The sequence below is a fragment of the Opisthorchis viverrini genome (assembly GCF_000715545.1).
Source record: "Opisthorchis viverrini unplaced genomic scaffold opera_v5_186, whole genome shotgun sequence".
In the NCBI taxonomy this organism is placed as follows: domain Eukaryota; kingdom Metazoa; phylum Platyhelminthes; class Trematoda; order Opisthorchiida; family Opisthorchiidae; genus Opisthorchis; species Opisthorchis viverrini.
This window is the reverse complement of record NW_008751844.1, coordinates 788,457-800,966: the sequence shown is the minus strand read 5'-3', so window position 1 is coordinate 800,966 and position 12,510 is coordinate 788,457. Positions and strand designations below refer to the sequence as shown.

The 12,510-nt window shown below is 45.2% G+C and overlaps 1 protein-coding gene across 1 annotated transcript in view; it reads left to right on the top strand.

The window, feature by feature from the left end:
- Positions 1–9,032, top strand: part of T265_14400 (hypothetical protein) — a gene marked incomplete at both ends in the record, with an annotated part of 10,201 nt that extends 1,169 nt beyond the window's left edge. The window contains 5 exons of the mRNA XM_009173457.1: positions 1,636–1,869; positions 5,293–5,607; positions 6,977–7,152; positions 8,279–8,381; positions 8,796–9,032. Coding sequence (XP_009171721.1) covers positions 1,636–1,869; positions 5,293–5,607; positions 6,977–7,152; positions 8,279–8,381; positions 8,796–9,032 — 1,065 coding nt within the window. The remainder of the gene's footprint in view (positions 1–1,635; positions 1,870–5,292; positions 5,608–6,976; positions 7,153–8,278; positions 8,382–8,795) is intronic.
- Positions 9,033–12,510: the final 3,478 nt, after the last annotated feature.

Sequence of the window (12,510 nt, the reverse complement as noted above, 5' to 3'; positions counted from 1 at the left end):
CGACATTCTGGTTGTATGACTTTGTCGTGTTTGTCTTCTTCTGAATGTACTTTCAAGTAGGCGCGCTGGTGGTTTATTGCTACCTCCATGTGAAACGGCCAATACTCACACCTCGGTTTGTCACCTGCTTATAAAAACGGTTTAGATGACACTATGGTACAGGGCAAGGATAACATGCAGCCCTGACTAGTCAGAGCTGTTCAGAAGTCTCTGAAGACTAAATGACGGCGCTATTTCAAAGATGACCATTTAGCCGAACATACCGAGTAGAAACCTGATTCCGTCGTGAAACGAGTCTATGCTACTACACAAGTGCGCTTAGTTCAGTTGAATGGGATTGTCTTTCGACACTGCGGGTCTAGTTAGCCGGACTCGCCTGCCACCCACTTAACTCGCTGGTTCTCTTGCGGTTGCGGCAACACGGTTCGATTTCGGGGTTTAAATTCACCGTTGTTCGTTTCTGGTTTGGCGTGGCTCGGAACTTTACTTCTGTCTCATTCGATGATCATCGTTCAGTGGAGCTCGTCGCCAGCCCTGGAGTTGACATCATATCGATTTGGTCCGTTGACCGGTAGTCTTTAAAATATTACTCACATAGTGTGCGGCCCTTCGGGTGAACGAATTCATCCACAGTACACACACCGTTTGAATAAGTTGATAATTAGTCGAGATATATTGACGATATGTTTACGAAATGTCACATGTTCCTTCACACAATCATAAAAAACAAAGTTATTGAGTGGAGCACAGTCCGAGTGAACAGCAAACGCGTGCGTCACTTGAACTGAAACGAACCTTGGCGCGGTATTCCCTAGATAGAAACTCAAAGAGTCTTCTCAGAGGGGACGCCGAAAAATGACAGCTTGACTTCAGCGGAGATTTCCCTATGTAAGTGAAGCCCATCTATGCTGAAAAACTGAGGAACACCGTGCAGATGGGAATCTTTATTGGGAATCATCAGCACTGTGGCTCTCCCAATTGGACAGGGCATAGCGCCAATCATCCTTCCAATCACGTGCTAACTGGCTCCCCGAGCGATGACTTCTCACAAGGACGTTCCATCTGTGAAGTTATCCTTCTCAGCTACTTATTGGTTGACTGTTGTATGGAGATTACGTCGTGTAAGTGAAGCCAGTCCATTCCGAAAACAACAAGCTTTATATACTTGTTCGATCCTTATTGGTAATCATCACCAGCACACCGCTCACGAAGCTCCATGGAGTTTCGAACGCGCGATCTCCCGGCTAGTAGTATGTACACTCAACTTTTCAGCCAGGAGCGGCTGATTAGCAGTGTGATTAACTCGCACTTGGATCGCACATAGCACCACTCGTCGTTCACTTTGATTTTGACAAGGAACACCATGTATGCAGCTTTTGCCACTTTGGGTAGCGGTGAGTTGAGAAAAACGCACGAAAACACCGATTCATTTCGTAGCCGTGGTTTACTTATATGCGTCTCAGTAGTATGTTCATTCGGACGTTTTTAAGCGCAATCGGTGGACCTTTGACCGGAAACCACTGTTTCGATACGTCGCATGTGTAAACGTAGTGATAACAGTCATTATTGTGCTCTCGGAGTTTAATTTTCTTGGTCCCTTTGAACCAGTTTTTTCTTCCAACCATTCTGCTTTAGTTGGAAAAGCTTCAACAACTCAAGGAACGTTTGACTTTATCCAGCGAAAAATTCTCATCGATACTCGATTCATCTGAACCCGGAACTCAGCCGATGGTACCACGTGACCGGCTGCCTGAAAACAAGCCTATTCCATTCCCCGACCCAACTCCCTTGTGTCAAGCGGTTGAAAATCTGGAGCGGTTGTTTTCTGTTCATAAACGTATTGCGACCGGATTGGAACGAATAGTTCAGGTATGACTCCCTTGACATTAACACGTGCGTTTTGATAGTTGGCATATTCGGTCGCGGTCGTGGGAAACCACTTTTGTAGCCGAGATCCCCCGAAACCTTTAGCAGAACTGGTTATTTTACTCTGTTCACGGAATAGTCGCCGTATCCGCTGATGACCGGTCGGCTTAAGGTAACCAGCGCAAGTAAAACCACAAGCCATAAAAACCCAGTATCTTTCCACTGATAGATCCAATTACTGAGAGGAAACCCCTGTTCACCACATGCGGCAACTCCCTGTCTCGAAGCCGTTAATCCTTGACATGACAAACACCATTTCATTGGAGTCTTCTAAACTCATGATCAGAGAATCGTGGCAACGCCATCACTGTTCACCAAAATTCCGTCTCTTGGTAATCGGGCGATTACATAGTACCTGCCTTCATATACAAGTCCCACCTACGAAAGGCGAATATGCTGGACCGTAGCTTCCATTCCATCGCAACCGTTCTCCTTGTAACCCCTATGTTCTGATGGAATTGTGTTACACATTCACATTCACACTCAGACAGGGTACATGATGTGCTCGTTTTGAATGAAAAGTTACTCATTTTTCTGTGGATTTCGAAGAAGGGATAGACCATGATCATTGGGAATTATGGTGTTTTTTTCCAACGATGAGGTACGACCGACCGACCGGCAGGTCCATGAATCGGGTCCTTTGGTAGCTGGGATATCTTATCGTCATCTAAGTCTTCTGGTTCGTTTCGCCTTGGATGACAGCTATACATCAAACGAATGCCACACCTGAACGATCTTGTTTTGAAGTTTTAAAACGCATTTGGCGAGCCAAGACAAAAGGATGAATGAAAAACAGAGTATTAGTTGAAACCGGCGCTAATTTATTTACTCTCAGATGGTTAAATCAATAGTTTCTCTCGTTCCCAATCTATGAACCGCTTCTGAATTTTCCCGCATCATCTGAGCTGGCCGGAATTTGGATTTTTGCCGATGTTTCTCACCCTCACCAGAGCTAGCCGATCTTGAAGCTGATTGGTTCGGTTCACCGGTCGATAACGCCGCCCCATTTTGATTGGCTCTCACGTATTCTGTTCTGTTAGTGAAAAGTGCGACATTGTTGTACATTAAGCGCGGCTCGAGAACTGGTGTGAAGGCCTAAAAACATCTATACTGTGCTTTCACGTCGACTGAAGCCCATCGCAGGTGCATGATCTTTCCAACTTCAACTCTGCGATTCGCAATATGTTGAATTGCAATTTCCGACACAATTAAGCCGTAGAAAGTGCCCAAAATTAAGACGTCAAATGGGATACTTCGATTTCGCAGCACTCACTGGTTGACGTATGGGATTCAGATCCCCAGACTGTTAGTTAGTGAAACGAATAAGGTGTCCGCCGGCGCAGTAAGTTATTGGAATGAGGGAAGTAGCCGTAGGTGGCTGTGAGCAGGATACGGGTGAAAATACTATATCTTCCGAAAGGCAACGGGCACAGGTTCTGCTAATCTTCAACACGAGTGAAGCTTTTCTATAGAGGAAAACGTTGGTAGCTCAGGTAGCGTAGATGGTCGTTGGCTTGTTCGCCGAGCTGGGCAATTTGATTGCAAACGTTTCATCACCAATGGAGGTGACATCATCAGTGCGTTAATGGGGAGCGTGGTGGTACGTAGCGGTGGGTTGATGGTTCCTCGACCATGAGCGAAGCTGTTGCAATGGCGTCTACTTACGTTTTTTACCAAGGCTATCTTATTTTCAACGGAAATGCGACTCCACGACATGGGTTTGTCGCTGAAATTAATGTGAATGGGTCTCGTCTGAATTTTATTCGTTCGTAATTCATGAAAGGCAAAAATCTACGGCTGACTATTTGGAAATCTCGTGTATTTGTTTCTCTCTCCATCTACTTTCGCTCGTATCCAGTAGATCGAGGATGAATTCATTAGCCACAGTCTAGTATTGGCACGTATATCCAGAAACCCTCCAAAGGGAATACATTTTAGCCCACTGAGGAGTATGACAGTTCTTTCTCTGAAATAAAAAGGCAATTTAAATGACCTATGAAGTGCTGTTGAGTTAAGACGACGTCCGCAGCACTTTTTTGGCCGTTCTGTCGTTGATCGCTCTAGAGAGCTTCGGATTGTCGTACCCTACAGCGCTTCTCACTTTCGCTCACCATCACCCTTCTTTTCGCTTCTTCAGGCCGCTTCCACAGTACCCAGACTCGAAGACCACCTCGAAGTTAAATTGGTGGACCAACTATCAGAAGTGAAAAACGGAGTTATACAATAATACTACTGTCTAAACTGTCCGTCTCTGTTCTATTTTTGTTACCTTTTCGAAAAAGATATATCGCATTATTCCACTGTCGTTCGCTTCTCACTGTTTATGCTGAATTTTCGAATATTGCTATGTGCCAGACCGTGAACCCCGGTCTGGATAGCCGCTTGATCGCATGGTACGCTTGGCCAAACCAGGAAAGTCAATGAACGTGCGAGGCAGCTGCTCTATTAATCACTGTCGCGTACTAGCGGGTCAAAAAAGTGCTACTAAGACTACAACTCATCTATCAAGGGTGAGTGAAGAACAACCAATGAAATCTGTCTCAACGAAAAACGGTTATTCCATTGGCTGTAGTAGTCCAAAATAGTGAAGAACACCAATGAAATCTGTCTCAACGAAAAACGGTTATTCCATTGGCTGTAGTAGTCCAAAATAGTTTGAAAACGGTTCTCCTAATACCATGGAATAGTATGGTAATAGTTCTTCGATGCCTTTTGCACTATGGGCTTAGTTGTGCTTGAAGGTTTGATTATGTTCCAAGCAGATCCATGTATAAAGTCCACTTTCCCGTAGGCAATAGATCAACTGGTTGCTGATGAGGGTCACGGATGTTGATAGGTCTTGCTGCTGACTCTGGGCCCTAGTTTCCTCTGTCACATAAGATAATCCTCAAGTTCGACAGCTTTCAAACGCACTGCGCTGGAATCTCCGCTTACACTTTCTCATCCGGGGCGCGCAACAGATTAGATGACCGCCATCAGCATCATTGCCAATGCCAACCGTTTTGTATTCGAGTACCAATAACCGAATATCGCGTTGTTGTCAGGGTAACTTCTCCTAGCAACCTAATACGTGGGGCTACCGCGCACAAACTTTCAGGTATCTGGCAACCTTCTTCCAACTCCAGTGGGTGAGTCCATGCAAAGTTGCTTGCAAGCAAACTAGCCACAATTGATTGGATAACTATCGGTCCAATAACAAAGTAATGAACTTAAAAAAGTGTTTCAAAATCATCTGTTTGTAGGGGTAAGAGGCGATACAGTGGCTGCAATAACAGCAACACGTGAAAAAGCAGCATCATTGATCAATAACGGTCTGAATTCGGTCCAACGTCAGTCATCGGAGTATTTCATATCGTTCCATTGAAGGTGAACGCAGATCGAATTCGTCCAGTCGTTTGTTTTACCCCAAAAAAAAGTCGTTCAGCTGTAGCACCCTTTCGGTGCTTAACTACCATGCCACCAGAGGGAAGCACGAGGACAGGGATATTGCCAGTTTGCCTAAACCTAGACAGGGAAAGTCGAGAGGCTGAGGTCGGGTTCGAACCACGGACCTTCCGGTCAGCAATTTGGTTTGGTTTTGGTCAAACAACAACCGGCTCACACAAGCAGGAGGCTGGACCAAACGTATTAAAAAGGATTCACACAACCAATGTGGAGTTCGAAACGGCATCCATAAAGAATGTACACTAATAAAAATACAGTAATTTTGCCTAATGAAGACGATATCTCAAGAGATCAATGCCTTGATTGAGTTTCGGGATCACAATATACCTCTCGTGAATAGCTGAGAGAATGTGAATACCAATGTCAGGTGTTGTTCTGGAACTCTTCAAGAGACTGACAGGAATACTACTCAAGTGATGATTGTGTTTCATTAGGATTCAACGCCCAATGAATTTTTGTGAATTTGATTGTGTTCCTTAAACTCTTCTTTCCATTTTCGAGACTTCATGTCCCGCGGCATCGCCCAGCTGACGTTAGCGATACTGAAACCGGATGTTCAGAGGGTTGCAGCACATCGTCAAGTAAGCCACCAAGTGGTGTGATGCTCTCTTGGTGTGATTTTTGTGTGCACGGAAATTCTTCCCCCCCCCCCCCCGTGTATTAGTGAAGGCCAGCCGAAATATTGTGACCGTTGCTTCAGGGCTGTTTATTCATGGGGAAATTCAATGTCTCGTTGGCATACATCTATCTTTCCACCATAAGTATAGTTAGTGATACTGAATCCAAAAATGTGCACTATTTCAGAAGGGTCTGAAAAACAAGCGATGTTTTTATAGCGGGGCAATATTTCGCTTTGACCAAAAGCTTCGTCAAGCCAGGTGAATAGGTCACCAGGTTGGCTGAGTTTTAAAGTTGGCGGTGAACCAATCATCAAGATGTCTTGGGATTACCACACTAGATCAATGTTAACTATCGGTTAAAAGAACTTGTTTATGTGGATGCCCGTGTTGGGGGTTTACACATTTCGTCCTTGATCTTTCTATTCAGGGCGTTTTGATTGACGATTTTGTTGTGCAACGTTAATTTACTGGGTGGACAGGGATGAGATTTCGTGAAATTTCCGGTCTGAAACGAAGACTTTCCAATCAGTTTCAAACGTTTCTTCCAGTTGATTGAAGGTTCGTATTTGTTTCGCTAACTTTTTAAAAAGTTGACTGTTTCAAAGCGCTTTTTTCATGGATTTTGACAGTACTGAGGTCAAACATGGGGTACAACGCTTTCCATGCATATGCCCGTGAGCCATCAGGAGTCGGTCATAGGTCCAGGGCCGAGACTTTTCGAATGGGCCGTGACTGTTTTTCCTTCACCGGCATGTTCAACCATTTCGGTCGTGAAAAGTGGGAAGGCCCTCGATCGTAGAAATATCTTTTAGTTGATGGATGTCCTTCGGTGCATATCACCCCCGTTTCTTGTAGTGACGGTATTTTTCTCAGCTTAGTTCTCAGTCTGGGCCTCCCAACAACCCATCAAAGGCGCACAAGGTATATTAGCGCCCAAAAAGAAATGAGGAACACTTGTACAGCGCTTCATATGTAGGCGGCAATAGCTTTCTGGAAATTCTGACGCGTTCTGGATGCAACATTGGAAACCGGCATTCGGCCAATGCTGGGTCATGATTGGTTGTTGGGTCCAGACTTTCGACCAACCAGATCTCGTCTTGATGCCGGACCGGCAGTCGTCCCGAATTCATAGCCAATCTTGCCTAGGATGGACTTCTCGGCTGTAGCAGCATCTGAGTGCGAGCGGTAAAGAGGGATCCGTGTAGAGTTCCGCCTAACAGTACCAATCTGGAGAGACGGCAAAAAACGGAGTGTCCGGATGAATCTCGCCGGTGCTCAGCAAAGATTACCTGACGTACTGAATACTCGTGAGCTGTCCAAACACTTGCATACGGCTTTCAAGCTTGACATTTCAGGTTTGGCGTCCAGCTGTAGAATGATCCAAACATGAAACGGGACCGCAATTTTCTACGTTCATATATCTGGTCGTTTGTTTCATTCGACTGGTTCATAAAGGCCACACGTCTTGCACTTTTAACTTGCGGACCTTGATACACAGCACCGTTCAGGTCCAGAGTGTTGGAACGACCAATGGACGTAAGATGGTATATCCGTAAATTAAAAGTACAATATATCTAGCCTGACAAGGTCACATTTGGCCTTCCGTTAAGCAGTCAAACGGGGCAAAGGACCAGGTATATGCTAGTGAATCGCCTTAGAATCTCACGGTCCACTTTTCTGCGCACTTTGTTTCCGAATAGCCTACTTGGATCTTAGTCCAATCGGTCACGGAAACCCCTCTTTGGGTAGCATCGCAGCTATGCACCCGGCCATTACTATTATTCGTCAGTGTCATTGGACAACAACTAATGAATGGCAAGAGGAATAAACTTCACAACGCGCATTTTTCTTTCCAAAACTTTTTTCCTGCAGTGGTTTGTGTTTAGTGACCTCTATCCCGGTCAACGGAATGTCACCAACACTTTTATGAAGATTCTAATGATAAACCAATGGTGATACCCTCACTCAGGGATTTCGCTTTCTTCAGACGTGTATTTTGTATGAATCAACTTGAATTCTATCGGCCCTCTTCGGGTGGCATCGCAGCTATGCGCCCGATCATTACTATTATTCGTCAGTTTCATCGGACAGCAAATAATGAATGACAGTTTCCTTTCCAAAAATTTTTTGATTCAATGGCTCGTATTTAGTGACCCTTATCCCGATCAACGGAACGGTGGTGATACCCTCACTCAGGGATTTCGCTTTCTTCAGACGTGTATTTTGTATGAATCAACTTGAATATCGTACGTACACCTTGCTATTGCCTCCCCTTTGCATTCACACAGTATGTGGAACAGCGAATGCGCGAAGCTGATTTGTCCATCCTATGTCAGGGCGTGTTTCGCATGTCGCGATCTCAGGCAGAGTCATTCTACGGCGATCACAAAGGTGAGTTCTGTTGATGACTATAAAAATCCTGATCTCCTTGTGTGATGCGGAGGATATTTCAGTAACAACTGAGGTTAGCCAATCAAGTATAGCCACACGTGTACGATTCTTGTTCTTGATAACGAAGTTTAAAAGCAGCTTTGTATTTATTCTGGACATATGACAGTTTTGTGGTCATTCCGAGCAAAGATGTGTTAATCATTTATTGTTATTATTACTGTTACTCATAATTGGGAAGTTGTCTTTCAAACCATCGTCCGAATAGCTTGCTTAATGAGAGTTTCTTGTGGCATACAACTCAGCACACTGGTTAAGCACGCGACGTACCGGGTGGATGGTGGTTGCTTGGCATCCGTTTTCGGTTTGTCTGCCACATAGAACCACGTTTATATGCGAGATGGCTTAAGTGGTTAGAGAAAGGTCCGTGGTTCGAACCCGGCATCTGCCTCTCGACGTCCCCTGTCTAGGCTTGGGCAACCTGACAGTATCCCAGCCCTCGCGCTTCCCTCGGGTGGCGTGGCAGCCAGGCATCGAAAGGGTGTTACAGCTGGACAGTATTTTACGTTTATTTGCAATCTCGAAAAACAGGTATTGCGGCATGCGGTATGCGTTGATTTGAATGCCCGACCAGCTGAACACCCTGGACTGGGTGTAAGTCCCTGGGAATAAGGTAGGTGTTTGAACCGGAGGAAGCTATTCCAGAGCCCAGATGGTGGTCCACACTTGTGGGGACTCATATGAGGTCAAATAAACGGTTTTTACTCACAATGAACGCGAGGTTAGTCTTGTTATCCGCAGCATCCGTGAGACACAGCCAACACACACGAGACTGACAATCAATACTCATTTTGGAATTCACAACCGTGGACGCACTCCAACACTGTTGTTGGTTCAGCACTCCGGAACATCAAGTGTTCTAAGGCGGATCGGTTGCAGATCTATACAAGAAGTATACGTATATCATATTAACAAAGGTTGAAATACGACAAGTCAACTTAGTGTAATACAGTGCGATACATAACTCATAAGGCTATTTTGATAAGACCCAAAAGAGACGTGGTTTGGCGGACCATATAGTGGTCCTGTCAGGGCGCGCCCAGACTTGAAAAAAGCACGTGCGGAGAATGACGCATCCCCATGGTCGTCATCGGTACGTTCCGGGTAGCAGGTGCATTGGCGGAGCTCACCAAACACGGCTCAGCAACATACGACCAGCGGAGTGGGGCTAAGACTGTTCACGACCGGAACACCGCCATTGGCCGTATAGAACGAACAAGTGAACGACCTAAATTAGCCATGTAGTTATTATATACATTTACGCTCTGTGTTTTATCCCGACAATACAGCCGTGTCCAGGGTTTTCTGTCTTTGCCTTATCGCGTAGCCTGGCGGGCTCAGTGCAAGCGTAACCAATAGGCGGCCACCCGCGATACAACAGTTTCCGTAGGTCTGGGATTCGCTACTTTTCCGGGAGCATGAGGAGTGAGATACTGCCAGGCTACTCGCGTTTAGACAGGATCAGCAGAGACAACGAGATTGGATTCGAACTACAGACCTTCCGATAGGTATGTTCGCACCTGAGCCACCTCGAGCTTTTTCAGTTCAGTTAATGTTGTCAGCTGTAAACCGTGTTCAAATCTATATTATTCCATGGTTTCTTTGGGCTAGTGACGGAAGGCTGATCATGCGTGGCAGACGATATCCATCGAGCTGTTCTACTCTTCCCACGGATTAGGAATTATTGCAGCTTCAACGCGTGAGTGACACCGGCTGCGTGACTGATCTATATGTATCAACTGCAGGAAATCTTTCTTGCAAAAGCAATCTAACCTACGTCAGTTGGTTGCGTCGCTCTAATTCTCCATTGGAACGGCTGGTGCCCCTGCGTCCGGCGATTAATTTCGGTATTCTGATTCATCAGCCGGGTAACTCCTCCAATCAATCTCGAGAAGGTCAGATCACACCACAATCCAGCTTGAAAAGTGGCCAATCAAAGCAAAGAAACATATTATGATGACCAGTCTACTCGAATCAACGCTAAACATAACGCAACAAGCATCAAAAGCGACCCAATAGATTCACAAAAACGCTCCATTCCACTTAGCCAATCGTGTTATTAAGTAACAGCTAATCTTCTCAGGTTATGTGAATGCACGCGGGCAGGCAGAAAGTGCCTGTCCAACTGCGCAGTGATTATATCCTTTCGTATGGTGACGAGGTGTTTGCAAGTCAATAGCTAACCTTGGCGAACAGATCAACAGCCACCGGATCAACAACCTATGAACTCACCGGAGCTACCAATAGTTCAACACACTACCGAAGCTAATTTTATCTGATTAGTCTTCTTGGCTTCTTCTCACAAATTTATATGATACCGGAAATCGCGGGCTGAGAATACGTGAAAAAAATCGGTACGTACCATTTAATAAAAGCTGATAAGAATAAGGAGAGGAGATCGAATGGGGAAGCAATGGGGATATGATCCTCAAGCTATTGATAAGAGGAATTATGGTTCTTGAGACCCACATTCTTACAGAATGGCTATCTAGGACGGTTCGTATTCAAAATTACGCAACCCACAGAACACAAAACCAAACAGTGTTTAGTTGGGAAGAGTCACTTCTGCATAGGGCTTCCATTCAAAGATGACTCGGTTGTTGAACTAGTTGGTAGAAGGCCTACCGGTCCTGTTGATACGATATACCCGGTCGCTGATCTGGTCTTGAGTTCCAGTTTCAGTTCCACTATTAGGTTCCGTTTGAAGGACGAATCGTCACGTTCTACCACTACGTTATGTGTACATCCACCATCTGTGTACTTGCGTGCGTGAGTCTTTGGTTAGTGGGTTACTTGAATTGACTGAGTTACTTATTTGCCGTGGTGGTTGAACGAAATCGAGCTGAACTGTAATTACGTCACATCTGCTGGGAGCTCTTCTTTGATGTTCTATACCGAGTACCTCTGTCTGGACCGATCACGGCTGATACGATTCAGACTGTTGTCGGTCGCATAAGTGATTGAACTCCGACTGCATAGCCCTTAACTTTGCCTCCAAAAGAAATTAGTGCGACCTCTGAACTTTGAGTTGGTCTGAGAAAAATCCGGTCCCGCCAACTTGTCTGACATTGATGTCAGTTACTTGATTCCGTGACCCATTGACCCATTTAGTTTAACCCTCTCCTCTTTCCTGTTATCGTTGTTTCATTGAATGTGTATGTATCCATGGTTGTCACATGATCTTTTCGCATGATTTCTGATACCATCATGGACTAGCCAGTCACAGAAAACGAGGTTTGTTCGTTTTTCAAATGGCTTCGATCGAAGAAGGCGCGGATCTTCTCCGCCCCAAAAGCAGAATTTATGGGTAATTTGAAATTTAGACATGATATTAGTGAGTTGGTGGAGCTGCGCTTCACCGTAGCTGGTAAACCAACCTACCTACGCCGCCGAACCTGTGGTCGTCTACAACTGAAACCTACCTCTGTTCGCCAACTCCAACCTCGTTTACCGTTGTGCATATGGAGAGATACCTTGGCAAAACTGTGAGGTGACCTTGATTTAGACATTTGAAACACATTCCAATTTGAATGCAGCAGCTTGTGAATCAATTAACCACACAAGATCGGTAACGGCACCGCCGATAGCCCTTCGTTCACGTTATTTACCTGGGCAGGATCAAGACCACGAACTGTAAGGTATTGCTGTTTGCCAAGTCGTTAGCAGTCAGTGTAGAAACCAGGACTGTGTAAACAGAAGAAATGGGCCACTCCTGTGGCGATTGACTTGCTTTCGACATCCGATATTTGTCTGTACTATACCCCGAATATATACAACGAAATACACATCGCGCTCTCTTCTAATTTCTATAGATCTTGCCAAGAAGTTGTCGGTTAAATTCGAAGGAGATGAGGTTTGCAAACGTTTCGCCACCATTCGAGACGACATCTTCACTGCGCTGTTGGATGGGTCCACCCACTGAAGATGTCTCCTCAAAACGCGATGAAATGTTTGCAAACCCATTGCCAAGCTCGGCGAACAGATCAACAGTCACCTGATCAATTATCACTTAATGCACTCCAGGCTACCAATATTCCAACACATTATCAATATCATTTATCTTTTATGGTCT